General features: G+C 39.2%; 1 protein-coding gene across 2 annotated transcripts in view; it reads left to right on the plus strand.

Annotated features, from left to right (window-relative positions):
• Window positions 1-2,914: 2,914 nt before the first annotated feature.
• SNX2 (sorting nexin 2) overlaps window positions 2,915-27,560 on the plus strand; it is a 34,596-nt gene continuing 9,950 nt past the window's right edge. Inside the window, exons 1-7 of one of the 2 annotated variants that reach the window (XM_042829425.1) lie at window positions 2,915-3,039; window positions 10,488-10,602; window positions 21,084-21,235; window positions 22,391-22,457; window positions 22,663-22,706; window positions 22,803-22,944; window positions 25,190-25,268. In XM_042829425.1, the coding sequence (XP_042685359.1) occupies window positions 2,932-3,039; window positions 10,488-10,602; window positions 21,084-21,235; window positions 22,391-22,457; window positions 22,663-22,706; window positions 22,803-22,944; window positions 25,190-25,268 (707 nt within the window). In that variant the 5' untranslated portion in view covers window positions 2,915-2,931. Of the gene's footprint in view, window positions 3,040-4,572; window positions 4,643-10,487; window positions 10,603-21,083; window positions 21,236-22,390; window positions 22,458-22,662; window positions 22,707-22,802; window positions 22,945-25,189; window positions 25,269-27,560 lie in introns of those variants that run through there. The other variant, XM_042829426.1, reaches the window with a different exon arrangement.

Consider the following 27,560-nt stretch of genomic DNA (forward strand, 5'->3'; position numbering starts at 1 on the left):
TCAGTTCCTTCGATATTTAAGTCATTAAAAAGTCACAATGAGACTGCAGTGGCTGTTCCACTGGTACAGTACTTAGGTGAAACTGGTAAAGAGTCTCACATGTCAAGAAGTTACATGAATCTAATACATTTCACTGTAAAACCTTGCTTAGAACTCTGTTAACTTTATTGTCTCATGCAGTTGTTTTGGGACAGATGAATTGCAATACAAGCAGAGTAGAATAATAAATACTATTTTACTTATACCTGAACAACATAGCTATTTTAGTCACGGGGCCCACAGGAGCTGCAGTAGAGGCAGGAGAGGTGCAGTGAAGAGGCTGTGCTGAGGTGTTACTGGCTTAAAAGAACCACTGGCTTGTAGGGCAAAAAGCAGAAATCACTTTTTTTGGAGGGTTCTTAGCTTCCTCAAGGCTAATCCAGAAAACATGGGAGCTGACAAAGGCATACAAAATGATAGGGAGGGACAGAAGAAAGACAGAAATAGCAAAGGTCCACCCCTAAATAGCAATGTGGTAAGGCTAGTACTGGCATATTGAAGCTCACTGCCCAGGCAAAGAAACCACTGAAGTATCAGGGATTCTAGAAAAACTCAAATCCCAGCTATCTCAAGCTAGAGATCCAAATTAGCAAGCACTTGTGTTTCACATGTATTTTTCATCCTCTGCTCACTGCCTGTAAAATGGGCAACAAAATTTCAAAGGAATACTCTACAGAAAGCATTCATCAGCATCTGTGAAATTTAGATTCTGCAGCAAGGAGCCTGTCCCATCCCGTTCCCTGATTTATTTTGGCCACTGAGAAGACCATGACTTTGACACAGTTCACTGACATAGATCAGGTGCACCAGACAATTCATTAAATGCACTCTTAGCAAGCTGCTGCACATATAATCTATAATTACGTGGATTCTAAGCAAACAGTATTAGCTTATGACTAACCAGTATTCCTGGAGGGGGAAGGAGGGGGAAGTAAACTAAGGCAGGAAAGGTGATAGGACCTGTTTTACCAACATGTTTTCATGGGATGAGGTCCAAGGGAAAGGGGGCTTGCAAACTGCAGGTCTCAGGCTGAGGGTAGTTCTGAAAGCTGTCCTCCAGCATCCTGACTTCATTCTCTTTCTACATGTGGTTTTCAAAGGTGGCAAACTGTAACAAGGCATGAAAACAAAGATGTAAGCAGAGGTATGAAAAACACACGACTTTGCAAAAAAAGCAAAGAAATTTCCATTGGTTCCTTAAGATCTGGTTTTAATTTCCTAACAATGTGAAGGATTGTTCTTAGGTTAATCATCACACGGTTTTACGGCCTCCATGTTTTTGCCAAAGGCAGCACTTTCTTTTTTCCTTGACAACTTCTAGTCATAGCTCAGGCCCCTGACATGAGTACTAGATTCCACATCCTGAGGCACAGATAAAGTGAGAGGAGTGACAGTGGTACGGCTATGGCCTTTCGCAGTCTGCATGGCCAGGGGCAGCTCTCATTGGCCAGAGGATGCTTACCAGACTGACATGCTATCCTATTCTTCAGTTTTTGCCCAGCCTCTCCCTTTCTTCAGCAGGCTATGCTAGGGCCACGAGCCACAGAGCCTTGCAGAAAAGGCTTCACTGAGGTAAATGATTTTGTCTTTAAAGCAGGCTTGGAACTGCATATAATAGTCGAGGTATGCAGGTGACTGTGGAAACCAGAGGCAGAGGTAGTGCAGTCAGTGCTCCCTGAGAACAAGGCTCCTATGGAGATGTTCACATGTAATCACACAATTAAAGCAGGCACAGTACATACACACAGTGGCTTCAATCAAATTCCACAGGTAACCTTTGTCTTGGCATTTCTACTGATCAGGTTCTTGACTTTCCAGCCTTAATAGCACTGTCAGTGTTAGAGAGGTGGATTTACTGGCTGCAGAGGAAGGGCTGGCTGCAGTTCCCATTAGCATACATGGGTAGCCTTCTCTCCTTCCCTTTGCATTCTGGTTTTGTAGCATGAGTTTGAGCTGACCACTATTGTGCGTTTGTTGAACAGTAAGCAGACTAGAACCTGTGTCAAGTAGGATAAGGCCTTCCTTTAAATCCAGCTTAGTTTTTGGTTCAGTGATGCACCACTATCTCTTTGTCTATTGTACGTTTTGCAACCAGTGTAAGCTTTCTTGTAGCATTAGTGGTTTTCAAAGTTAGTGTTCCTTGCTGGCAAAAGTGCACAGCTAATGGCTGTGCCTGTGTTGGAAAGCAGTACTTTACAGCTGACAGTTTGCTCTGTTAAATGGTACTGTAACGCTCCTTGCATCTGCTGTAGTTTTCATGGAAATAAACAGCAGGCATTACTTCCATTTGATGTCACTTTGAAATGAGAGAGCTAAAACCTTAATCTGTCCTTGTTACTGAGTGAAAAATAACACCAAAACTGACATCCTGTCTCCTTTTTATTTTATTCTGCTTCCACCCCATACTCCATTGGTGTGATAGATGACCACCTCCGAGTGTTTCAGAGAGCAGATTTGTAGTCCTGCCACACCAGCAATAAAGCCGTGGGTGCGAGTCCCGATGAAGTTAGAAAAGCAGTCAGTCCAGCAGAAAACCACCTAAGCACGACTAACTCACACAGAGCACATGGGATGGAAGTCTCAAAGTCCTGCTGGGGAGGAATAACTATGTGCACCTGTACACGCTGGAGGCCGACCTGCAGGAAGGGATTTCTGAGCAAAAAGACCTGGGGGGTCATGGCGGGCGACGAGCCAGCACCGCTCCGCTGAAGGCAAGGCGGACCGCCAACAGCGCGCAGCACCACCGCAGGCACTGCACCCCGTCCCACAGGCACTGCACCCCGCCGCTCGCTCCCGCCTCGCCGCGCGCGCCCGCTCCCCCATCACGTGCCATCACGTGCCGAGGGGCGGGGCGGGAGTCACGTGAGCGCGGGTGGCCGGGTCGGAGGGAAGATGGCGGCGGAGCGGGAGCCCCCGCCGATGGGGGAGGCGCGGCCGGCCGAGCTGGAGGAGCTGGAAGACGGCGAGGACCTCTTCACCAGCACTGTGTCCACGCTGGAGGTGAGAGCCCGGCCCCCGCCCGCCCGGTGCCGCCTGTCGCTCGCTACGCGGCCCCGCCGCGGGAGCGGCTCCTCCTCCCGGCCCCGACCTGTCCTCCCGCGGGCGGCCCGGCTCCCGAGACGCCTCTGGTGCCGAAGTAATGATCGTAAGGAAAACGGACGGAGCCGTATCTGCGAGCGCTGCGGCGCCGGAGGCCGCTTCTTCAGCCCCGCCGCCTGGTTGTTCCGTGCTGCTCTGCCCCGCGCTGCTCGCGGCCCGCCCCGAGCGCTGCCGGCCCCGCCGCAGCACCGACGCTCGTTTGGCTCGCGCGACTCCGCGCTCTGCCCGGCCCCGGGGCGGCTGGCGGGTCGAGGGGTGAAACCCGTGAGAGGGTGGGTGCGGGGCACAGCGCAGTGCCAGAGCTGTGTCAGGAGGGAATAAACGGGGAAAAAGCAGCCTGCCAGGAAGCACTTCCTCTTTCTGAAAGCAGCCGGTGTGCCCGTTTATTGTGGCGGGTGCTTCTCTTGATGCGTTGCTGCTGTATTCCCCCCTTGCCAGTGTCTTCTTCCAAACCTTATTGTTGTAGATGGTAAGCCTTTCACAAATAAAAGTGTTGCTGTGCCTCTCCCTGGAGTTTCCTGTCCTTGGCCTTTGCAGTAGTAGGATCAGCGTGTATTTCTTTGTTCTTCTGTGGCTATTGCCTGTCCTTAACAAAAACGGGTCAGAATACAAAGCAACTCTTAGAGTGTTTTAAAGCCTTTAAAGTTGTTTGTGATGCATCATCTGGGCAGTGGCAGAAAAAAGATGTGTGGAATCATGCCATGAAGGAATAATGAGTTGTGTCAACCTGCAGTTGGTATCATTGTATCAGCAGACTTCTGTCCATCTGTGTGGGACACTGTGTTACTGGAGTCCTTTTCTATCCATTTAGAAAGACTACAGTAAAATATAAGTATCATTTTTAGTGATAAATTACTGCGGCTTAAATTCTACACCACTATAGAATTAATGCCTAAATCACAGTTACAATGAGAAGCCCTCATCTTAATGATTAAATGTAGTTACTGAAAACTTTTCTACCTTGAACCTGGCAAAAAAATACAGTTAGATGGCTTGGTTGACATTTCTGTTTTGCCACTTGACTTTTGTATGCTGTTTATTCGGAGAAAATTAGCAAAGTAGAAAGGGGAGACCTCTTTGCTTTTTTTGATGTCTGATCAGCTGTCAGAATTTGTGGATGATCACTGCTCTTGTGATTTTTATAGCAGATTTGGATGGAAGAGATCATGATTCATGAAGGAACAGAAGTTTGAACTTCTCAATAGCATGATTCTAAGTAATTTAACATAAGCATGTAGAGCACCTTAATCTGAAGAGGAACAGTTATCCCACAGAGTGGGCCTTGTTAAGCTTCTGTCCTCATGTTTTAATCCATAATAAATGTTCTTGGAGTAGCTATTTGAAAATGGTAGTGGAAGTTTGATAAAGTAACAACAAAATGCCATTGCACTTTTCTTTGTGGATCACATACTTATTTGCAGATACTTCAGGTGAACATCACAAGGGATGATGTCTGGTGCCAATTTATATGAAGATGGTGCTGTGTGAAAAGGGGTCTTATTAGGTTTGTATTGGAGCTCTGCATTTGCTTTTGGTATGATAAATTTCTGTTCTTGGTTCCTCTGAGCTTTTTTCTTGCTTTTGTTCTCTTTGAAATGCATAGAAAGCATCCTGCTCTTGCTTTATCTACAGTTTGTCTGTGCACTGGAAAAGCTGTAAAATTGCTAATAAGTCTTCCAAATATCTTCCATATTAAAAAGTCTCTTAGAAAACACATGCTGATTCATTCATGTTAGTTATGACTAAATATAAATTTAGTGTACATTATGAACAGCAAATAGCAAATATTTAAATGCAGTTTATAAGGAAGGCTCACTGACTTGGTTGTCTAATCAAATGGAGGCTTGTTTAATTCGAGCTGATTTCTCTCTGAAGGGAAAAAAGCTGAGCTTTAGCCTTCTTTGTGCACATGCTGGAAGTTCATGTTTTGCATTAAACCCTCTTAATTCTAGAATATAAAATGTTAAGACATCACACTGAGTTGTAGCATCTGGAAATTCTGGGGCGTAGCAAGAGAATGTTCTAGGGATTGAAAAGTTGCTGTGTTGAAGTTAATGAGAACGCTTCCCTTCCTGTGAAAACAGGACTTGAGAACTCTGGGCAGCTGTCTGAGCAGTAGCTTGTGTAAGCTGGTACAGTTCTCACTTCCTGGTCAGATATCCTCAGTGCCCCTGAGCAGTACAGTGATTCTTGAGTTTTCATTTTGCCAACACTATTGTAATGCCTCATGGAATATCTCCCATTAAATTCATGGTCACAGGGTGGTCTGTCTTTAGCTGCCACAGTTGCTCTGTCTGAGCCGAGACTGTATTTCCTGTGGTAGTCAGTGGTGTGTGTTATGTGAAGAATGTTACTGATGATTATTTCTGTTTGTGCTTATCTGCAGTACAGTCCCAGCTACTGTTTTTTTTTTGTACTTGCAGGACCAAGGTGCCCTAGGTAACATTGTAATATTAATAATCCTCCATGATTTACTTAGTTTCCAAGTTTTCAGCAAACCTCTCTGTTCTGTAAAGCAGGGGCCATATGAACACATACGTAAGCTGCCACCTACTCATTTTAATTGATGTTTATATTTCACTTTTTTCTATTATTGGACAAATGCATTGAGGCACTTTAAAACAATGAGTGTGCAGTAGATATGGTAATCTGTCAAGTACTGTCATTTAGGTCAGGGTGTGTATGTAAACCCATTGACAGTTTATGTCTAAGACCTGCAGTGTGTGCTTTTTTTTTTGTACAGGAGGCAAAATATGAAATACACATGTATCCAGTTATCTTTATTGTTGTGTGTTTAACAGAGACAGTTATGGTTTAAGTTGTAATGACCTCGGTGAAATATCTGACAGTAAAATGTTAAGTCCTTGAACACTGTACTGTATTTTCACAGAGCAGTAAGTCTGCATTCAGGATTAATTGGTATAATTCTAATGAAAGTATGTCTTGCTCCTAGGTGTTAAATCCCATCTCTGATGGAAGCATCTATTAGTTTATTCTCGTATGACTGTGTGCATCCTCTTTCTTTCCACTATACGCCTCACTCTCCTACCTCTCTATTTGTTCTGTTTAACCATGCAGTGATTTGTGAGCTTCTGTCCATGCAGTTTCAGTGAAAATGATCCAGGTTGCCAAAAATACTGGAACAGTATGGCAGTCTGCTTTTGTCAACCTGCTATGTTTGGGTCAAAGGAGGCTCGGCAGAGTTCAGGCAGCTCTTTAATTTGATCTGTGGGAGACCCTATGATTGAGAAAATGGATGATGACCAAACATTTAGGGCTGTAACTTCAGCCAACAGAAAATGTGAGAACTTGTTTTTGTGCTTTCCTACACCAGAGCTATAGAGTTACTCATTTATTGACATGCCAATATAACTCACAATGAAAGTGAAGAAATTTGACCTTGTTACTGCCATTGTAGGTTGGAATGGACCCATAGAAAATCGCAGTGGCTGGACTTCTGGAGATCATCTAGTATTCAATCCCCCTATTTACTACAGCAGGTTCCCTAGTTAAGTTGTAAGTCTTCTCATCAGGAATCTGTTTGTTAGAGAACAAGTAAAGCAGAATCTTGAATGTCCTGCATACCCAGTGTCCCGATGTTTTGGCTGTTAGATGCTGCTCCTGTATTTCTTTCTGCTTAGGAGCCAGACAGCAGCTTCACAGGCATATATATTTCAGGAAATAAACAGGTTTGTGAGTCACTGGCATAAGGTAGGTTTAAAGCTTGTGAACAGCTATGCTGTCTGTGTCTTGTTAGGGAGTTGTTGTTAGTCTCTCTCTTCAGTTTCTTTTCTGATACTTAGTTGTTCACTGCTTTGTGTATGTACTGGATTCTCTCTCAGCCTTTCTTAGACATTTTAGCTCTATATTGTAGTCATTAAAGGATGAAGTTGAGCTGGAGAATTTGGAATGAGCTCTCTTAACTTCCAGCTGTAGCTTGATATTGCTATTGGTGTGGTTGCTGTTTTGTAGTTGGAAAGGCTGAACAGAATAATTAGGTGAGTAGGCATTACTGATTCTAGTTCTGACAGATTCAGGGCTAGTGGCTTTCTGTGTCTTTGTAGTTCACTGAGAACAGCTGTCCTGTTGAAGATGACTTTTGTGGATGACTAACAAAATTTCATTGCAAAACTCTGAGAAACAAGATGGTGCTGTATCCAAAGTTAATGCTCAGAGAAGGAATCATCTTTAAGAAGCTTGTATACACTCCGATTTAAGTTCTCTCTCTTTCTAGTTCTTTTTTCTTTTTTTAATATTAAGAAGGTATTTGACCTCATCCTTCGTTTATCACATCTGAGAATGACAACTGTTGAAAATTTCCAGAAAGCCATTGAAAGATCAGTCAGCTGGGAAATATCAGCAGAAGGCTGTTTGGAAGGAAAGACACTTTACCTGGAAATCATCTTCAGAGTTAAACTTTAGTATTTTCTATTCTTAAAAACAGATCTTGAGATTATGCAGCACATACAAATTTTGTGTTATGTCCATATGGTAAATAACTAATGGCATGTCTTTTTCACTGGAAATCTTTCTGAAAAGAGTCACTTCTAGATACTGTAACCTTTGAACAGTTTTAACAGCTGCATGAATAAGCTTTGTTTCTTGAGCTTTCTGTTGTGCCTTTAGGGTTGTCTGAGGGATCTCATTTAGGTTATATTCTCCACCTGTGCTTCATGGACAGTTTTCCCCCACTGCCATCTTTCCATCTGTTTATGTCTGTTCCTACAAAGACTGTTTCCTTCAAAGTTGGAAGGCCTGGGTTATGTCCTCTGGTTATCTTGCTGATTTGGGTGCATAAGCGTTTTCATATTATGACATGTGTGGATCAAGTTCAAGAGTTCAAGGTGAATTTCTTTTTCTCTGCTAGGATTCCTTTTTGTAATTAGGAGCAGATATAATGAAAAATAACAATCAGTAAGTAAAATAGCTATCTCAGATAATACGAGGTAGATTAGGGGGATGCCTTGAAGATCTAAATAATCTTCAGTGATTTTTTTTTTTCCTCCATTCTTTAATCAGCTCAATTAAGGGATAAAGCTGGGTACAACCTCCTGCATGCACCAAGTGTTCAGGGAAGCTTGGCATTTTACAACTGTTTCTCATGGAGATGAGTTAGCAAAAAATTAACTACACGTGATTCTGCATCTGTGCTGGGGTGGAATGCCACTTCAAGCTGAACCTCAGATCTGCAAATATACATTGGGGCTTTACTTGAAGTTGAACATCAGCAAGACTGTTTTGAAATGAGTAATCTGTAAGTTTGTTTTTTTTGTGCAGAATAGCTTTTGTTGATATAACTTTGAATTGCTTGGTTCTCAGAGGGAAATCAAGCTTTTCCTTGCTCTCCTGTCATAGTTGATGTGCACAGTCCTGAATTTGTGGCTGAAACCGTACACAAGAGATAGGCTGTTTCATCTGGAACGTGTTATTTGGAAGGTCAACACTTAAGTAATTTGAGAACACCCATGCAGTGCAAGCTATCTGCACTGTCATTTGTAGAATAATGAAGCGTGTCAAGAGGTGAAGTTATTTTTAAATTTCCTAGTTATATCTTGTAATATAACTTAGGATGATGCTTTAAAGTATGGAGAAATATAACTTTATTATCTCGTAGCACTGTATTTCCTGTGGAATTTATTTGGATATGGACATAGTATGAGGTGAGAAGTATATGTGTGTCCAGTGAACTGCTTGCTTGTAAGCTCACCCTCATGTGTTGAGCTCCCCACTGCTTCTGCACTGACCTTCCTTGTAGGCTCAAGAGAGTCCAGCAAGCACTTGGAAAGTCTGCTCCTTTTGTTGCATATAACTTCGGGTTTTTGTGATTGTTTCCTTGTATTTGGGCTTCTCAGGGAGTGGCAGCCTATGACAAAGGAATATAATCTATTGTTTGAATGAAACTGTTTCTCACTGCAGCGGTAGTAGAATTTACATTTAAATGAATCTGGTTTCCTTGTGTTTTCTTTCACCTTCTTCTGACTTCAGTAGGCAAGAGCTTAACACCTTTCCAAGTCAAGAGAGATTTCATATGTCCTGTGAAGAGCAATTCTGTGCTATTTTTGCAATTTTTCTGTCAGGACCTCTACTGCTTCTTCCTTACTTGCTCTGACCAGAATTTCAGATGTCTGTGATTTGGATTGATTTAGGGGCCAGAGTCTTATTCTCTGCTGCTTGAAGTAAAGCAACAGTTCTGTATGTCATGCCAGAACATCTACTTTTCTTGAAGAATCAGCTGTGAGGAATACCTCTCCCTTAGTTCTGATGGCTGTGCTACTGTGCAATATGTAATCTGGACAGGTTATTTCAGTGTTTTTATATTGTTTTTCAGGGTTGTTGTTGTTTTTAAGATCTTTTGGCATTTGTTGAAGTGTGACCTGAAACTTTTCATATCTGTTATGAATTGTGATCCTCAGCAACAGTGGCACAGTTTACAGACACCCCTTGTGAAGTGCACGTGTTCGTGAGCAGATAAGCTGTTGCTGAAAACTCCTTAAACAGATTTATTTCTTTGATAAAGCTGCAGGAAGTGAGTTTTTCAAGTTTTCTAGTACTGTTGGAATAACTGTGGTTGATACTTAATGAGTAGGATTTGGTAACTGAAGTGCTGATCTTCAGTTGAAAGTAATCTGTTTTCTGAGTAAGCTGCACAGCTGGTACCCCAGCTTCAGTATTGATTCTGTTTTCCTGAGTGTCCTCCTTTTCACAAGGAAAATTCTAGGCTTCAGTGATTAAAAACAAGACAAACAAACAAAAAAGCACGAATGTGCAACTGTGGTAGGCGTAGCTTACATGTCAGTACAATGTTATCCTCTGCACCAATAATCCCCTAATTCAATCTGTTGTAAAGATACAAAAACTGCTTATGTTTACAGGCAAAATTCTGTTCTTTTAGTGGCTTCAAGTTCTTTTAAAAATATCTGAAAAATTTCTATAGGGAACTTGAAGGTATGGTTATTAGTTTTTCTGCATACACATCCAAATCTAAAAAATATAAGCTTTATATTGTAAGCCTGTAAAGGAGCTCAGTAATCGAATTACATTCAGCAGTACTAATAATTTTATTCTTGATGCTTCTGTAGCAGCTTTTGTTTCATGTTATTTAAGTTTGAGGAAATGAGTAACATTTTCTCCCTCAGCAGAGGAATGGAGAGCTGTTGACTAGCTCATATCCTTTGTCCATTGTTATTACAATAGGAGTAGGAAATGGAAATAGCTGACATGGTTTCCCTTCTGTACATCTTCCCTTGTTTCTTTGCGATGAAAGAATGTTGCAGTAATTCCTACATGCTGACACATGGGAACTAGTTGTGTGCCAATTATTTCACATTGTTGTTGTTGTTTTTTAACAGTCAAGTCCTTCATCTCCAGAGCCAGCAAGTCTTCCAGCAGAAGATCTCAGCACAATCTTCAATGGTCCAAAGCCAGCAGAAATGGTAGATGATGACAGAGAAGATCTTTTTGCTGGTAATTACTTTTTTCTTCTAGCGTGTCAGTGTAAACTCTTGCTCTTGGATTTTAGGGAGTGTGCTTTTCTGAGAAGGAGAGTTAATGCTTTGTCGTGCTATTTAAAATCATTTTCATTGCCTGGGTGTGAGGAATTTTGAAGCCATTCCCTTTTAATGAAAACTTCAGTTTTAATTTAATACAATTTGATATTGTAGCCAATTGTAACCATTGCTTGTTGTGTCAAAGGTACACTTCCTGGAAAGTTCGTTGAGTAATGAATTAGTACATTTCAGTATTAGCAGTGTTGCTAGCTTTCATCAACATTCTTTACTGGATTCACCAGTCATATTTATTTCAAATCCTGTGATCTTCTGAAATATGCTGTTATATTTGTGAACTCGAAAATTGGCATGAGTAATAAGGAAGGAGGGACAAGTTTCTTTTTTCTTCAGATTTGTTTGTTCTGTAATTGCTGACATATTGATACTGACAATATCCTGATAGTACATTGTGAAACTGTTTTGGAGTGCAGCCTTTGAACTGAGAAGATTTTTACCTTGCTTTTTTAGTTAAAATAAAGTGATGTGTGACTTATTTGGATTAGATAAGTTTTAATTTCATTGATAAATTAGATCTGGGACTTTTTTCAACCAAATTTTAATGTGTTGTCTGAAGAGTAAACACTCTGTTATACCCGTGGCAATATATATATTTGTGGGGTAACAGAGAAGAATCATTCTCATACTGAATAAGTGGCATCTTGGAAAACTTATTAAATAGAAAAGTTAAATTTTCTTAATTTGACAGTGATGTACAGTTTTTTTTTCATGTGGAACTCCATAGCATTTGTTAAATCTTTTTACTGGGTGTCAGTTTATTGGTAGTGTGAACTGAGACTGCACAGTTCTCAGCAGTAACACTTTCCCTACTATTACTCGTTGCTGAGTCAGTTCACAGTCAGTTTTGAATACAGTCCTAATCTAATATCATAGACTCCCTGATACAACCATTTGAAAATAAGTTCCTGTCTTATTTTTTATAGATAGCTGTATACACAAGTCCATTATCTTTATTCTGAACTTAACAAATTTCCGTATATTTGAACTTTTATTTAAGGGGACTTTAGAATATATTGACCGTTTTGTTGACTCTCTGAAACTATTTTAAGATAAGAGAGTGAAAAAACAGAAGGGCTTTCCTGGTTCTTTTGTATTTGTGTTATGTAATTTTATGACTTGAAGAGACAGTGGTTCAGGAATGAACCTTTCTAGTGCTAGTAGTTTATACAGTATATAAAGGCAATCTTTTGTAGACACAGAGCCGTCTGGAATGGATATATTTTAGGACAGCCAATTCTCATCTGGCTATAAAAGAAGGTGGCTGGATTAGATATTGATGAGAACCTGACAGAAGGAACAAGAGTTAGCAGCCAGATTGTTTCAACTAAAGTGAGTGCTGTGAGAAAGTGAATGAAACTGATTTAATGAGTTTGAGTTTTTCTGTGGAAGACATTCTTTTAAATGCATATGGCATTGAACTGAAAGCTTCTGACATACTGCATGTCTAACAAAGTAAAACCGGTTTGTGAAGGGCAGTTTGTGTACTGACTGAGGCTCTGTGGAGTTTCAAACAGGGAAGAACAGGAATTTATGGAGTGTAAGATAGATTTGCAGTATCTTGTTCTGATCAGGAAGTTTGTATAATACAGTTGTATCCCAGTGAAGAACTTCCAGCTTTGTATCACTGGCAGCATGGGAGTTCTTTAAAGAAGAAAAAAAAGGGTCATTTCAGAGAATCACAGAATTGTAGGGGTTGGAATGGACCTCAAGAGATCATCGAGACCAACCCCCCTGCCAAAGCAGGTTTAGGTGCTACACTCTCACAAGTATAATTACCTTTTCCTTTTTTAGGACCATTTTGCTGGACAGTGATGTTAATCCAGCCCTTCAGTAGAAACAAAATGATAAGAATACACGAGGGATTTGCTTTAGGCTTGATGGTATAAACCTTAGTTTCTGTCGAAGAAAGACCTAATTAAAATATGAATGTAACTGTGGTTTTTTTGTTCAATGGGTTGAAATTCCAGAAAAGTACATCTACCTAGCCTACTGGAACAGAGGCTAACTGGAGAGGAAAATAATGACATTCTACATTTCATAAATTATGTTGTTCCTTTATATTGAATTATTAGATGCTATAAAATCCAGACAAAAGGAAATGCTGTGGGTGGCTTCTGAAAGGAGAGACTGGCTCTTTGGGATTATAAACAATCACAGTTTTGCAGCCGAATTTGTAAAAAAAAAAAAAAAAAAAAAAAAAAAAAGAAAAAAAAAGAAAAAAAAAAAGAGGGTATTCTTTAGCTCGTGTAGGTTTGAATGTATATTTTTCATTATCCATCCATTTAGAAAAAGCTGATAAGTAAATTATGATTTCCTAATCTGTGTTGATGTAAGTCTGGATCTGGGATATTTTTTTCAGACTTCTTTGTCTGTATTACAGCTTCTTTGCTGTAGCTTTCCTGGGGCAGACATAGGAAAATATCTGAAATAATTTTTTTTAGATATTCCTTACCTCATTTCTGCTGACCCATAAGTTCTTTGACAGAACAAAATAAAACTGGGCTGTAAAGGTAGAAGAAAATGGGTTTTCCATCTGCTCTGTTGGAAGCTAATAAACCTCACTGCTGCATTCATGAGTATTGTGTTTCTTGGCTCTGTAAATAAACTGCCTTGCTAAACTCATTTAAGTATTTTCACTTTTAGTGTAAAAGTCACTTTGTTGTATATTTGGCCAAAAATGAATTACTTTATGTTGACCTATAGACCTCATGCATATGGGGAGCATTGTGATCAATGATTCATTTCGTATCAGCAATATTTTTGAGAGCTTTGAGATGTATTTAAATATTGTCCATCCATAAGTTTCTACTGTAGAGTAAGTAATTAGATCATGAGTTGTTGTCTGAAATACGGGCCTTCAGCTGCACGTGTAGCTGCTGGACATAGTTGCCTGTGCCTTCTGCCTCCAGTGCTCACAGAGGAGCAAGGCTGTTAAGTTACTCCCATACTCTTTCATTATTTACAGGAAAAAAAGAAAATTACAATTTTTCCACTCTTGCACCTGGGAAGGAATAACTGCAAGTATCAGTAGAGGTTGGGACATGATCTGCTGGAGACGAGGTCTGTAGGGAAGGACTGTGGTCCTGGGGGTTTTGGTGGATGACAGGTTGGCCATGAGCCAGCACTGTCCCTGGTGGTCAGGAAGGCCAGTGGGATCCTGGGGTGCATTAAAAGGAGCACGGCCAGCAGGTCAAGGGAGGTGATCCTCCCCCTCTGCTCTGCCCTGGTCAGGCTCACCTGGTATACTGCATCCAGTTCTGGGCTGCTTGGTACAAAACAGGGATCTCCTGGAGAGAGTCCAGCAGAAGGACGTGAAGATGGTAAAAGGGTGTGGAGCATCTCCCCCGTGAGGAAAGGCTGGGTGACCTGGCTCTGTGCAGCCTTGAGGAAAGAAGACTTAGAGGTGATCTTGTTAATGCTTATAAGTATCTTAAGAGTGGGAGTCAAAAGGACGTGGCCAGCCTCTTGTCAGGGCTCTGTGGGGACAGGACAAGAGGAAATGACCATAAACTTGATCATAGGAAGTTCTGCACTAATATGAGAAGGAACTTCATAGTAAGGTGACAGAGTGCTGGAACAGGCTGCCCAGGGAGGCTGTGGATTCAGCATCTCTGGAGATATTTCAGACCTGCCTGGACACCCCACTGTGCAGCCTGCTGTAGGGAGCCCATTTTGCAGGGGGTTGGATTCAATGATCTCTGGAGGTCCCTTCTAACCCCTACAACTCTGTGATTCTGTGAAAGCTAGGAATGGATTCTCTTAAGCTGGTATCTGACTGCTCTGTCTTGGGGAGAAGTTGGTGCATTTCGGTGGGATTTTTTTCTTAGTGATGGTGTGTACTTCAGGTTCTTTTTAATTTATTTCCTTAAGATACATTTTAATATTTTTTTTTCTACTCACTTGGAAGTTTGTAGAGAAAAGAATATGCCAGTTCCATGAACCAGACAAGGCATAGTTTCCATTTCAGTTTTCATAGTTTCATCTTAGATGAACTGAACAGCAAGAATTTCTAGCAATAACATCTGTTAGTCAAGAGCTAGTTGTAGGTGCTGGGCTGGTTATTAGAAACTGGTTATTGACTTTGGGTCTGAACCAAAAACAAAAATGTTTGAACCAACTAGTGGCTGTTCTGTTAACAGTGTTTGTTTTCTCACTGTGATTGTTTTAGTCCTTCTGTCATATTAGTAAGGGTCATGGCCTGTGACTTACTCATTTTAGAACAGTCTGTTCTGTGAGGTTGTCTGTCTTCAAAATATGCTAAACCTGCAGCAGCAGTTTTTTACCTAATGATTTCTCCTTTCTTCTGGGCAGCAGCTCTTACTGAAGTTTACTTCCAAATTTATGTGATCAGCTTAGTAAACTTTCAAGGATAATAAGCTAATTTGAGCACTCCAGTGATGTCAGTATGTTAGAGATCTATGACATTTGGATGTGTGATAGGTAAAAATAACTTAGCTCAGAAGTGAGCTGCTTGTAAGGAACTGCAACACTTGCACTTCCTCATATGATGCTTGACAAATACTGGTGGTGAAAGGAGCTGCCTAATGCTGAGGTTAAGCTCGCTGCTTAAGTGCCAGTGTATCTGATTGCTTTCTTTAATAGGCTGATATATTTTCTTGTTCTTTGAGAGCTTAACATCTTGAGAATGATCTTTGATAAAAGACCTCTTTGTGAAGCTGGTGTTCGTGTGTACAAATCTTGCAGTATCAAATTGGTGGGAGCTGTTAATATGTGCTGATAGCTGCCAGAACTGATGTGAGCATTGGATGTTAATGTTTTCCTCTGTGGAGCTGAGCATAAGAAGAACTTACACCTTTGAAAACTATACAGAAAAGCAAGTCATCCAGATCTCATTTTTCATGCAAATATTAATACAGAGTAAAAAAATATATATCTGGCCCCCTCACACAGCCAAATATATGAATTTTCTGTGGATCATCTAAAATGACTAAGTAAAGCAGGTGCTTCTGGAAGCACCATAGTTTCTTCTGTGAAACCTACCAAATTCACCCCTCAGTGAAAAAATAAATATCATTTACATTTTAATCCACACTGTATCATCTAATTTTCCATATTGAAATGATGAATGTAAGAAGTGTAACTGGGATAGGTCGTCCAGACTAATCTGTTTCTTGAGAAGTAATGAACGTGCTTGTCATAAAACATGTTTCTAAGCAGGGAAAAAAGGTAGGAAGCACAATAGCCTGCTATTCTTGCTGTAGAAATAATAATTCTTTTTTCCTTTGCAATGTGTCTTGAAAGTCAGTAATCTAGTTCTGAAATTTTAAAACTTCTAAATGAAGAAAATGTCATCCTTGTCTGGTGCTGTCTCCCCTCAACACCCTTCTGCCAAGCTTTCCATTTATCTCTTCTAGATACATGTTGTATGCTGGATGCATGCAGATTTGGAGTCAGAGATAGCAGGACGGAGGGTAGCATGAACTATAATTTCTTCTTTAAAATAACTGACTTGATGTCTATTAAACATACCTTTTTTTCCTCTCACTAAGTTCCTCCAGGAAAAGAAGGGTTCATAGGCAACACCTTAAAAACTTTGTTCACGCTCAGCCAACCTGGACTCTCACAGGATTGGAAATACTGGTATGAGTAAAGTCTGCTCTTATGCCTGTTGTGATCATAAAGCTGCAAGATGGTGTTCTTGCATTTCTAGCCACGTCCTCTCTTGCAGAAATAGTGCAGCAGTGTCACTTCAGCCATTGCTGAACAGGGGTAGGGGGCTGGTCTAGGTTGTATTTCAGGTGATAATCAGCCTGGATTCATTAGTACTAATGTGTGTGAATAACAGACTGAGACAGAGAAGTGGTAGGGAAAAAGTGTGCTGTTGTTTCATCCTAAAGCAGTGCTGGTTTGGTGATTTGAATTCACTCTGTTTTCATGAAGTCTCATTTTCATGATAACGGGAATGTTTTCCCAACTGATGAGAGTGTGGAATGAATTACTTCATGTTTTGTATTATAAGCCCATCTAAAATTTGAAGGTACAGAAAGGTGCTTACTGTTGGTTAATGGTTTTTTTCCCAAATGTGCACTGGTATATAGCTGGTAACTGGAAAAGGAAAAATTGGAATTTGGTAGCTCGATTTGTATTTGTGTGTGTGCACAAGTGCATACACTGATACAACTACTGAATAGAAGTATATACACTTGTATAAATCCTTATGTATGTTGAATGCTGCTAGACAACAAATGGTCTCTCTCTCTTCCACACTGAAATGCTGTTCTTCCACTTTAAAAGGTTCTTATTTTCCAGCTGTGTCAGCATGACTTTTCCTGCTGACATGAAAAGTGTTTTGAATTAAACTTCTTTGTTGTACAAAAATGCAATATCTTTCCTGTGGCATTTGAGAGTAGAAACCATAAGTAGAATTCTTCTACAATTCCTAAAGATTTAACTAGAAAAATGAAGCAGTGGTAGGAAAACAGCCTTTTTCAAATAAGTATTTTAGATAATCTTTCTGATTTTAAAATATGAGAAAGTCCTTGTGCTTAATATTACTTTGAAAATAACAAATAACCTGAAATTAGAATAATGGTGCCAGGAAGTCAAGAAAGGTAGTCCTTCCCCTCTGCTCAATGCCAGTGAGCCCACACCAGTGGGCCCAGTTCTGAGCATCCCATTACCAGGGATAAATGGAGTGAGCTCATGAAACGGCCATTAACGTGATCAGGAGCATGAAGTGCTTGACAAGGGAGCAGAAGCTGAGCGAGAGGGAACTGTGCTGACCGGAGAGGAGAATGCCAGGATCGTTTAGGCTGGGAAGATCAAGTCCAGCCATCACCTGACACTACCAGTCCACCCACCTGTGTCCCTAAGCACCGTGCCCACACATCTCTTAAATATTTCCAGTGTTTAAGATGATGATGCCACTGCTTCTCTGGACAGCCTGTTCCAATGTCTGACCACTCTCTAAGTGAGGGAGTTCTTCCTGATATCCAATGTAAACCTCCCCTTCTGCAACTTTATGCTGTTTTCTTTCATCCTTGTCACTTGAGAAGAGAGACTGGTGCCCACCTACAACCACCTTTCAGGCTCTCCTGAGCCTCTTCCATTTCCCTCAGCTGTTAGTTATTACTCTAGTTTTGTAGTCCGTTTACCACTTTGTTTTTCTTCCTTTAATGCATTCCAGCAACTCCATATCCCTCTTATAGTGAAAGGCCTTAAACCAAACACAGTACTCAAGGTGCAGTTTCACAAGGATAGAGTATGTGAGGACAGTCATCCATCTCCTAGCCCTGCTGATGGCACTATGTCTGATACAAGCCTGGATGCCCATGGCCTTCTTGGCTGCCTGGGCACACTGCTGGCTCATGTCCAGCCAAGTGTCAAGTAGCATCCCCAGATCCTTTTCCTCTCTTCTCAGTTTTCTAGCCCCAAACCTGTAGCAATACATGAGGTTGCTGTGACCAAAGTGTAGGACCTGGCTGATTGCCTTATTCAATGTCACAAGACTGGACTCAGACCATCCAACCATCCTATCCCCCTCTGTAATGTCTTTCCACCCTCGACAGATCAACACTGCCATCCAACTTGGTATCTTCTGCAAACTTACTGAGGACATGTTGGTCAAGATCATTGATAAAAATATTAAACAAAACTAGCCCTACCACTGCATGGTTGGGAGCACCACTAGTGACTGGTGCCAATTGGATTTAACTCTGTTTGCAGTGACTCTTTGCTCCCACCATCCAGCTTCTTACCCAGTGAACACTCCATCCATCCAAGCCATGAGCAGCCAGTTTCTCCAGGGAAATGCTGAGGGAAAAAATATCAAATGCTTTGCTGAAGTTCAAGTAAACAGCATCTACAACCTTTCCCTCATCATTAAGAGTGTCATCGCAAAAAATCAGGTTAGTCAGACATGACCTGCCTTTCCTAAATCTGTACTGACTATGCCTAGTTGTCCTTAACATTCTGCATGATGGCACTCAAGATACCCTGCTCCATGAACTTTCCTGGCACTGAAGTCAGACTGACAGGCTTATAGTACCTCAGGTCCTCCTTCCTGTCCTTCTTATAGATGAGTGTTGCATTTGCCAACCTCCAGTCACCTGTGAACTCCCTAGAACTACTGGTAAATTATTGAAAGAAACTTGATGATCAAACTCAGAGAAATTCATCCAGGTGTACAAATACCTGATAGGAGGAATTAAAGAAGGAGGAATCAGACTTAGTGGTGCCCTCTGAGAAGACGAAGGGTAGTAGGCATACATGGAAGTATGGGGGATACTATTTAAACATAAGGGGAAGCATTTTTATTTTTTAATTTAATGGTGAATTTTTAAAGCACTGGTTTGTGTTGTCCAGAGAGAAAATGGAATCTCCATCCTTCAGGATGTTCAGAACCCAACTGGATGTGGTCCAGAGCAGTCTGTTGCAGACATTGCTTGAGCGGTTGGGTTAGGCTAAACAATGTCCAGAGGTCCTTTCTAACTTCAGCAGTTCTGTGGTATATTCCAAAACAAAGTGATGACAGCAAATTTTGTTTGCCTCAGGCCAGAATGAGCATATTTCAAAAAGGCTAAGGCATGATGACCTTAAGTTAGTTTGTTTTTAATTTGAGTTCTGGTATCAAGCAAAAATTTAGGTATTCAGCTGTTTTCATCCCAGTAGTGTGGTTTTGAACGTTTATGAAAAAGTGTTGTAGAAGAGTGGGAAATAGAACTGACTAGCAGAAATGGCAGCAAGGATAAAGCTGGGTGGCTTTGATATATTGATTATGAAAGACCATAATATTGCTTCTTTCAGTAATAACTGTTATGCTTCATTTAATGCTGTTTCCAGTTTTGCCAACATTGCTAGTAGATTAAAGGCTGTTCTGAAAAACTGAAAAATCAAGTGATGCTGTGGGGGATGAAAATGAGACTTTTTTTTTTTTTTTTTTTTTTTTTATACACATAATATAGTAATTTCACAAATTTAGGGTAGACCTGATTGTTAAACTGGCTTGTGTGTTGTTGTTGTTGTTGTTTTCTTAACCCTTGAATAAGAACTTGTAGTAAGAATAGGAATTGATGATGATCAAGATTTTCAGTGGTACATGGTGATAGGACAAGGGGAAATGGCCATAAACTGGTGCACAGGAAGTTCTACACCAATACGAGAAAGAACTTCTTTACAGTGAGGTGTCGAGCACTGGAACAGGCTGCCCAGGGAGGCTGTGGATTCTCCTTCTCTGGAGATATTTCAGACCCGCCTGGACACCCACCTGTGCAGCCTGCTGTAGGGAGCCAGCTTTGCAGGAGGTTGGACTTGATGATCTCTGGGGGTCCCTTCCAACCCCTACAGTTGTGTGATTCTGTAATGCTCTTTATCCGTACCAGGATTTAAGAAGTGGAAGGAATGTGGCTTAGTTTCTTTGGAAAATAGAGTTGTTACACAGACAAAAAAAAAAATGCAAGAACAGCTCTTTTCAAATTTGCATAATAATCTGTTTTGGAAACTTTGCAGGACTTAGAGTAGATCTGCATTAATGCCTGAAGCTATGCTTGGTAAAGTGGTTGGAACTGGTGTGGGAAGTCTAGTTGGTAATACATTCTGAGAACAGTGGTGGAATCAGTCTCTGTATCAAATGTTGTTTTGCGGTCAGTATTATCTTTAGAGGAACTGAATTTCTTGCAAATGCACATTTAGCAAGAACCACAGCATTAATCACTGAAACTAGAACAGGAACTTCTTGGTAGACAGAAAGAGGATAGCTTGCCAGTGGTCAAAACCAACTAATCAAGGAACACATGCAGGATTTGTAGTGCAGAGATTCAGATCCTCTTCAAATGTAGATGAACTGTATATGTTCTGAAAGTATTTAGCTTTGAATGAGCTATTGTAAGCCTAAAGGAGATTGTTGTAAATAAAAATGATCTTAAAGGTCAGAATGCCTCTAATGCTAAAAATATTTATTTGCTAGGTTATGGGCTTTGGGGTGGAAGCCTGCGTTATGGTTGTGTAACTTCCTTTAAAGCATGCTACTTTGCTGAATATGCTTGATTATCAGCCTGTATGATTAAATTAGTTGTTCAGGGTACAAAACCAGAAAAGAATAGTCTTAAGGATAGAAGAAACTGAGTTTTTTTCATAGTATCGCTTACAGAAATAAATGACTAAAACTTCCATGGATATTCTAAAAGACTATTTACCTGACTGTATAAAAAAAAGAATTACAATATTAATCATACTGTAGCCTAATACAAATGATGCATGTAGTTTTATACTTATTTAAAGAAATTACCAGCACAAGCAGGCGCTTCTTACGGATGCTTTTACTAGACTTGTACATTTTCACTTTCTTTTGTGTGTGTTTGTTATCTTTGTGATAGGCAACTGTTTCAGCTATACAAAAACTAACTCAAATTCTTTATCTAGAAGCCACAGAAGAAGTTTTATTGGACAGTCCAATACTTTCACCAGAACCAACTCCTGCAATCACTCCTGTAACACCTACTGCATTAGTAGCTCCTAGAACGGAATCGAAAAGTGGAACAGCCCCTGCAAGTTTTGATAGATCAAGAGAAGAGGTATACCTCAAGTTCGGAACTATCTTGTTTGGACTTGGAAGTTGTGGGTTATTTTGTTGTTGTTTTGTGTATTTCGTTGTTCATTACAGTTTCTAAATATTATTTCACAGGATTATCCTTTGGTTAGGAGAAATGTGTATATGTTTATATTTTTGGCACTTAAAATTTGATATACATTTGAATCTTTAAAAAATACCATGATAATTCATTACATAACTGTGTTGGAGATCTGTAAATTAAGAAGTAACACTTCATTCCTGCAGGTTAGGCATTGTAAAAGTGGGTGTAGGAGCAAACCTTGAGCTTGATATGGGAGAAATGTTAATGATGTTATATTGCAACTCTATCAAGTTACTGATTTTAACTTTTGTTTATTAAGTAGTTGTTAATGGGAAAATGAAAGGGGCAGTTGTTAGCATTATCCTGTATACTAACAAACAGAGAATGTTTGTTAGAATGATAAGGATTTAAACATTTACATTTGATATTCCATTCAAAGTCAGGACATTGGCAAATGGCATTCATTCTACACTGTCCTCTTACTAGACAGTGTCAGTGTAAAGAGTTTGTAAACAAGACTTGTTTGTGACTCAGAAACTACTTCTTCCCCAGAATTTCTAAGATGGTATTTTATTCTTATTTTCTTCCTCTTCTGCCCCAACATACTGTCCTTTCTGCTACAGTGTTTCCTTAGATCCCTGTTTATCAAACTTTTGTACAATTGCATGTAAATTCTGCATGACTAGAGCCCAGGCAAGTATCAGAAATTATCTGCCTTTGACTTCTTCCTTCCCAAATATCTGTATTTTGATTTAAAGATTATAGAAACGCTGCTAACAAGAGTATTTTTTTTAACTATGTTATCTGCTGAGAGTGGAGGCAGTAAAATGAGTATACCCACAAGAGGAGTATTTATTAAAAATTCTGAGGCTACTTTATGTGAGAGGAAGCTTCCATACTAAAAAGGTTTTCCAGGAAGGCTTAAGATTAAGAGCCCTATGAGAAATTACGTTCACATAATGTTGGATGACAGGTCTGGAAGGGATTTTAAATTCACAAGCATACTGACTCATCCTTGTACTTCCACTGTTCTTTTATTTTTGTACCTGCAAATAATATGAGCGCATATTAACTTGCTAACTGTTCATTTCCTAGATTGAAGAGGAAGCAAATGGAGATTTGTTTGATATAGAAATCAATGTGTCAGACCCAGAGAAAGTTGGTAAGTTTCTCCAGACTAGTAAATCAGATGATGGACTGTTTGACCTGTTAAAGGCCATTCTGAGATTTTAGCATTATTTCTTACTCAGTAATCTTTTGGGTGCTTTCAGTATCTAAGTGAAAATACATGTAATGTATATTTTGAATCAAAAAGTATCTGGAAGCATTAAACTAATTCTAGCATAAGTGTTTTAATTTTCTTTCAGGGGATGGCATGAACGCTTATATGGCATACAGAGTAACAACAAAGGTAACTAGTTCAACAAGTATTTACAGGTACCTTTGTATCATAACTAAGTAAATGCATCAGCAAGCCATCACTAAAATTGTTGTTGTTTTCTTCAAGACATCCATTTCTATGTTTCACCAAAGTGAGTTCTCTGTTAAAAGAAGATTCAGTGATTTTCTTGGCTTGCACAGCAAGTTAGCAACAAAGTACATGCACATTGGTTACATTGTGCCTCCAGCTCCAGAAAAAAGTATTGTAGGTAAGTCTAGTTCCTGTGCAGTTGAAAGTACGTGTGCATGTCATTTAATTACTGTAGTACAAATTAAACATTTTAATACCTCTGTGCTTCTAAGGTAATTACTGTTCTGTGCAGATATTTCTTCCTTCTTATCAGGTGTTCCAAATTACCATGTATTTCTCCTGTTCTCAATTTTTAGAAAGTTAGGGTTAAACTGAAAAGATATGTTGTGGCCTCTTCTTAGCTCAAATCAGTGTTGGTAATAAGAAAGACATTCATCTTAATGCTTGGTGCTCTGTTTCTTATCTACTAGTCTTTCTTCACTGTTGCCCCTCAAGAGCTGATTAGTCTGTCAAAACAAAGATGTTAAAGGAAGGTTTATTTTTAACTTGTGTTGTTATCGGTTGTTCACAGTACACAGAGCTTCATACATACCTTACCTCTCTGATATGTCAGTTGGTTTCTTCTAATCATTGTGAATGGTGAAATGCTTAGTTAATTCTTCAAAGTCCTAACTTTAAAAATATTTTTGAGTGACACTGGTCTTACTGAATACCTAGAAAGATAAGATTTTTGTTCCATCAGGTAGGGAACACTGTTTATGTAATGAAGAAAGTTTTTTAGCTCGAAGTAGGAGAACATCTTTGAAGACAGTTAAACATTTAAAATAAGAAATGTGTGGAAGTCTAGTGGCTTTTCCATGTAAATAAATCAATGGACATTGGAATGCTACTTGATCTGTAGGAAATGACAGGAGTTTTTTTTTGTTTCATCTGTAAAGCTGATTAGAGCAGCAGCTTTTCATTAAAGTAGGGAATGACTTTCTTAAGATACAGATAAGTTGGGAAGTCTGTAGGTTGTTTTCAGGACGCATGAAAGTCATACCTCAAACCTGAACTGCTTCCCGTTCAGTGCAAGTTTGCTGTTTGGTTCTATCAAAAAATATATGGTCTAATTCAGGAGGAGTGAAAGGATGCTGGTTTAAGATGCAACTGAGAGCTGGTAAAACAGCTGAAAGATGGCAAATGAGTTTACATCACATGCTTATTTTAAGATTTAATATGAAACATTTTACATCCAGTTTTATGTGATGTGTGTTGTACAAAATCCTTAGTCTTTTCATTCTGTTACACTAGTTGTAGGGCTCAGAGTTTGAAGTTAAAATCAATCATTATTATTATTGTTTTACCATCTGTTTATTTGGTAGGAGTTGGGAGGGACCTGTGTTTAAGACAGTTCACAAATACAAGTGTTGAATTACCAAATATCCTGTGAAACAACAGAATAGAACTGAGTCATTGGTGATTCAGAGTTCCGTGTTCATCTAAACTGCCTCGTTTTCACATCTATTTTGAAAGTCATAGATTTTGCTTTTAAGAAAAACAATTGGGAGTGAAGCAGTTTTGGAAAGTGCTGAGCTGACTGGCCACAGAGTACTTTTTCAAATTTTCAGAGCTTTCTACTCAGAATGTATAGTTTGAAAAGCACAGAAGTAATGGGACATGTAAAAATGACATGTCTGGATTATAATATAACTCTCCCATGCTTTAGAAAATGAGTTACTTTGAATGTTCAGTGTATCTTATTGCTTTTTATAGCACTTGGGTTTCTAAGTCCTCTGAATATGAGTCTTAAGTATGAAAAATACTGACATCAACCACAGTTTGAGTTCTTTCTTGCTGAAGGAGAACATATTTTACATACCACAAGACATCAAGAACTCTTGGTTGTAGTTGTAGTTCTTTGGCCACTGGTTGTAGTTCTTTGGCCACTCTTGACTTCAGCAGAGGAAGTGGTATAAAACTGTTTTTCAAAAATGCTGTGTGGTTTCCATTAGTTAATTAAAAGCTTCTTAGTTTTGAAGATTGGACTATAGTAGAATGAAAATATTGGCTATGAAAAAACAGTAAGTCTCTAAAGCCTGTTTTCTTAATCTGCTTTATTAGCATGTTTTCTTCTTTTGAACATGACTGACCAGTAAGACTGATCACCATTTTTTGTTGCTCTCATAAACCCAAATTCAGTTCTTTGTTTGTTAACTTTTTAGCCACAATAGTGCAGTACAGGAAACTGTATTTCACAGGACTGTTCTGAAAAAACTGTTCAGCCTGCAGTGTTTGTTCTTTCTGTTCCTGTGTAGTAATTTTTATTGTAATTTTACTTACAATATCTGAACATAGATGAACTTTATCTTATAATCATATCAGCTATACTAACGATTTCTGTGTAATAAAGTAAAATCCATATGATGCCATTTTCTTCAAAGGCATGACCAAGGTTAAAGTAGGAAAGGAAGATTCTTCATCTACTGAATTTGTAGAAAAAAGAAGAGCAGCTCTTGAAAGGTAATGTGTGCATCTAAAACTTGTTAGTCTCTCTAACAGGTATCTGACCCATCTGTGTTTAGGTGTGTTCTGAAGACTGTATGCAGCTGTCTCTTGTTTGTTTAAAAACAGTTGCATAATTCCCATTAATAACTGGAAATGTAGACACACTGATATGGTGAATTACAGCTACCACCTCTAGCTGGTCAGTGCTTAGTTTTGAGACTGTAGAGAACCAGTAGTCTGAACTTTCTTCATTAGCTTGCGTTGGCAAAACTTGTGCAGGTATCTGAGCTTTTCAATGTGATTTTTTAATATGTTATTGCTGTGATATGATTGCCTCATTTGAGAAGAATACTCCATACAATGGTTTCAGTTAAACTGGAAAATAAACAGAAGTCAAAACCTTTAGTTTGCCTCTGGAACTCCAAGGCCTCAAGAACTTCATACATCGTCAGCTAGATCAGTCTTTGGTGCAGTCTTAACCAAAAATTATCACTTTAGATTCCTGTCGCTAATATCTTTCTATTTTCTTAATAATATAAAAACATCTGAACAGATACTGAACCTCCAAATACTGACAGGTTGTACTGTCTTACAGATACCTGTCACTGGAATTTGGTTTATGACTTAACATTTGCTACTTGAAATTGTACCCAGAAGTTAATGAAGTAGTTCTGTCATCTGGAGCAGAACTGTGAAACAGCATGTATGCTTAAACAAGTCTGTTGCTAAAGGAGTGCTGCCATGAGATATAAAGACTTGGAGTAACAGTTGGGATTGGAGGAATGAGACTTAGATAAATGAGGTGACATTTCCTCACAACTTGAAGTCGGAGATTACTAACGGAGATTACTGTTTTCCTCCGTTATTTTGTCATGTGATCAATAGAACTGTAACTGGAACAAGTTTAACACATGAACTTGTGTATGTGCTTTAAATGCTGTGGGTTTTTTTTTCATTTATTTGTTAAAGGAGTTTTGCTGTTGTACTAGTTCTAGTGGATGTTGAGTGTATGTCAACATACTGAGGAATGAACTCATTAGGGTATTTGATAATGTTTTTCAGAAAAACTGTGATAACATTACCTGTCAAAAAGCAACTTTTTCATCGTGCCAATTTTATCTGGCTTTTGCTTTCAGAATCTTAAAGTTACATCCCTGTCAAGGTGTTCAAATGCCATTTAAAAGCAGTGGTTCTGTTGATCATTATGTAACCCAGGGGAAACATATTGATATGCTCCAGAAATCCAGACCAAATAAATGTGCTTCAGTTTGTTCTTTCATGATCCCAAAGCTGTAGAGAAAGTGGGAGGAAAGACCTGTTGAGGTCGCTAAAATTTATCTTCTGGAGTACTGAACTTAAGTACTGCAAGTCTACCAGATGTCCTCAGGCAACACAGTCACTGGTGTCCAGTGAAAAAGTTAGTAATTCCCGTGGACTGAGTTGTTCTGTAGTAGCAGATTTCTAAAGAAAAATATCTTTGCTTGACATGGCAACTTTAACTTACTAATTATCAGAACATGCAAGGAAAAGTTGAGCAATCTAATTTATGAAATTGTTTTACTGCAACAGTGAGTTTCTTTAGGAAGCACTAAGGACCCAATGACCATATCTAATGGCAGATGGAGAAAATACCTCATCAGTGTACTCAGACTTTGAATTGAGTGTTCCATTCTATAGCACTTCGTAGGAGATTCTAAGTAATCTGAGAGTGTCCTGGATCTGATGTGGTATTTCATAGCTGAGACTTAGGCAAAACTAATCATTAAAAAAAGTACAGAAGGCAGTTGATAGTATTCTGTTAGCAGATTTTGACTGTTAATATCACATATTCTTATGCTCTTGTAGTCTTTTGAAATACTGTATTCCTACAAGGCACTCTTTGTAAACATTTAACACTTTCTGTTAGTGTATAATATGGCAAACATTTATGAGAAACTTACAGTGCTTTTTACTGGAATAATACTGTTGAAATTTCACTCTTCAACCCATACTTGTTCAATAAGTAGTTTTTAAATTAACCAAAAATGGAAAAGAAAAAGAAAAAAAAAAAAAAAGTAAAGAAAGAAAACAGTAAGAGTTGCATTAATTTAATTTCTATGTGTATGTCAGAAGTAATGTGGAATGAAGATCTAGCATAGTTACCAAATGAAGAGCTCATGCCTGGAACATAACTGGCTCACTTTTTCAAGACTGTCTTTTATTCTAAAACGAGTAAGGCAGAATAAGCCATAACAAAAAAAGAAAAGAAAAAACATATATATATCCTATATATATATTTATATATACATTATTTATATATATTATATA

The sequence above is a fragment of the Centrocercus urophasianus genome, unplaced genomic scaffold (assembly GCF_019232065.1).
Source record: "Centrocercus urophasianus isolate 14NV4802_14NV808 unplaced genomic scaffold, USGS_Curo_1.0 seq_31, whole genome shotgun sequence".
In the NCBI taxonomy this organism is placed as follows: domain Eukaryota; kingdom Metazoa; phylum Chordata; class Aves; order Galliformes; family Phasianidae; genus Centrocercus; species Centrocercus urophasianus.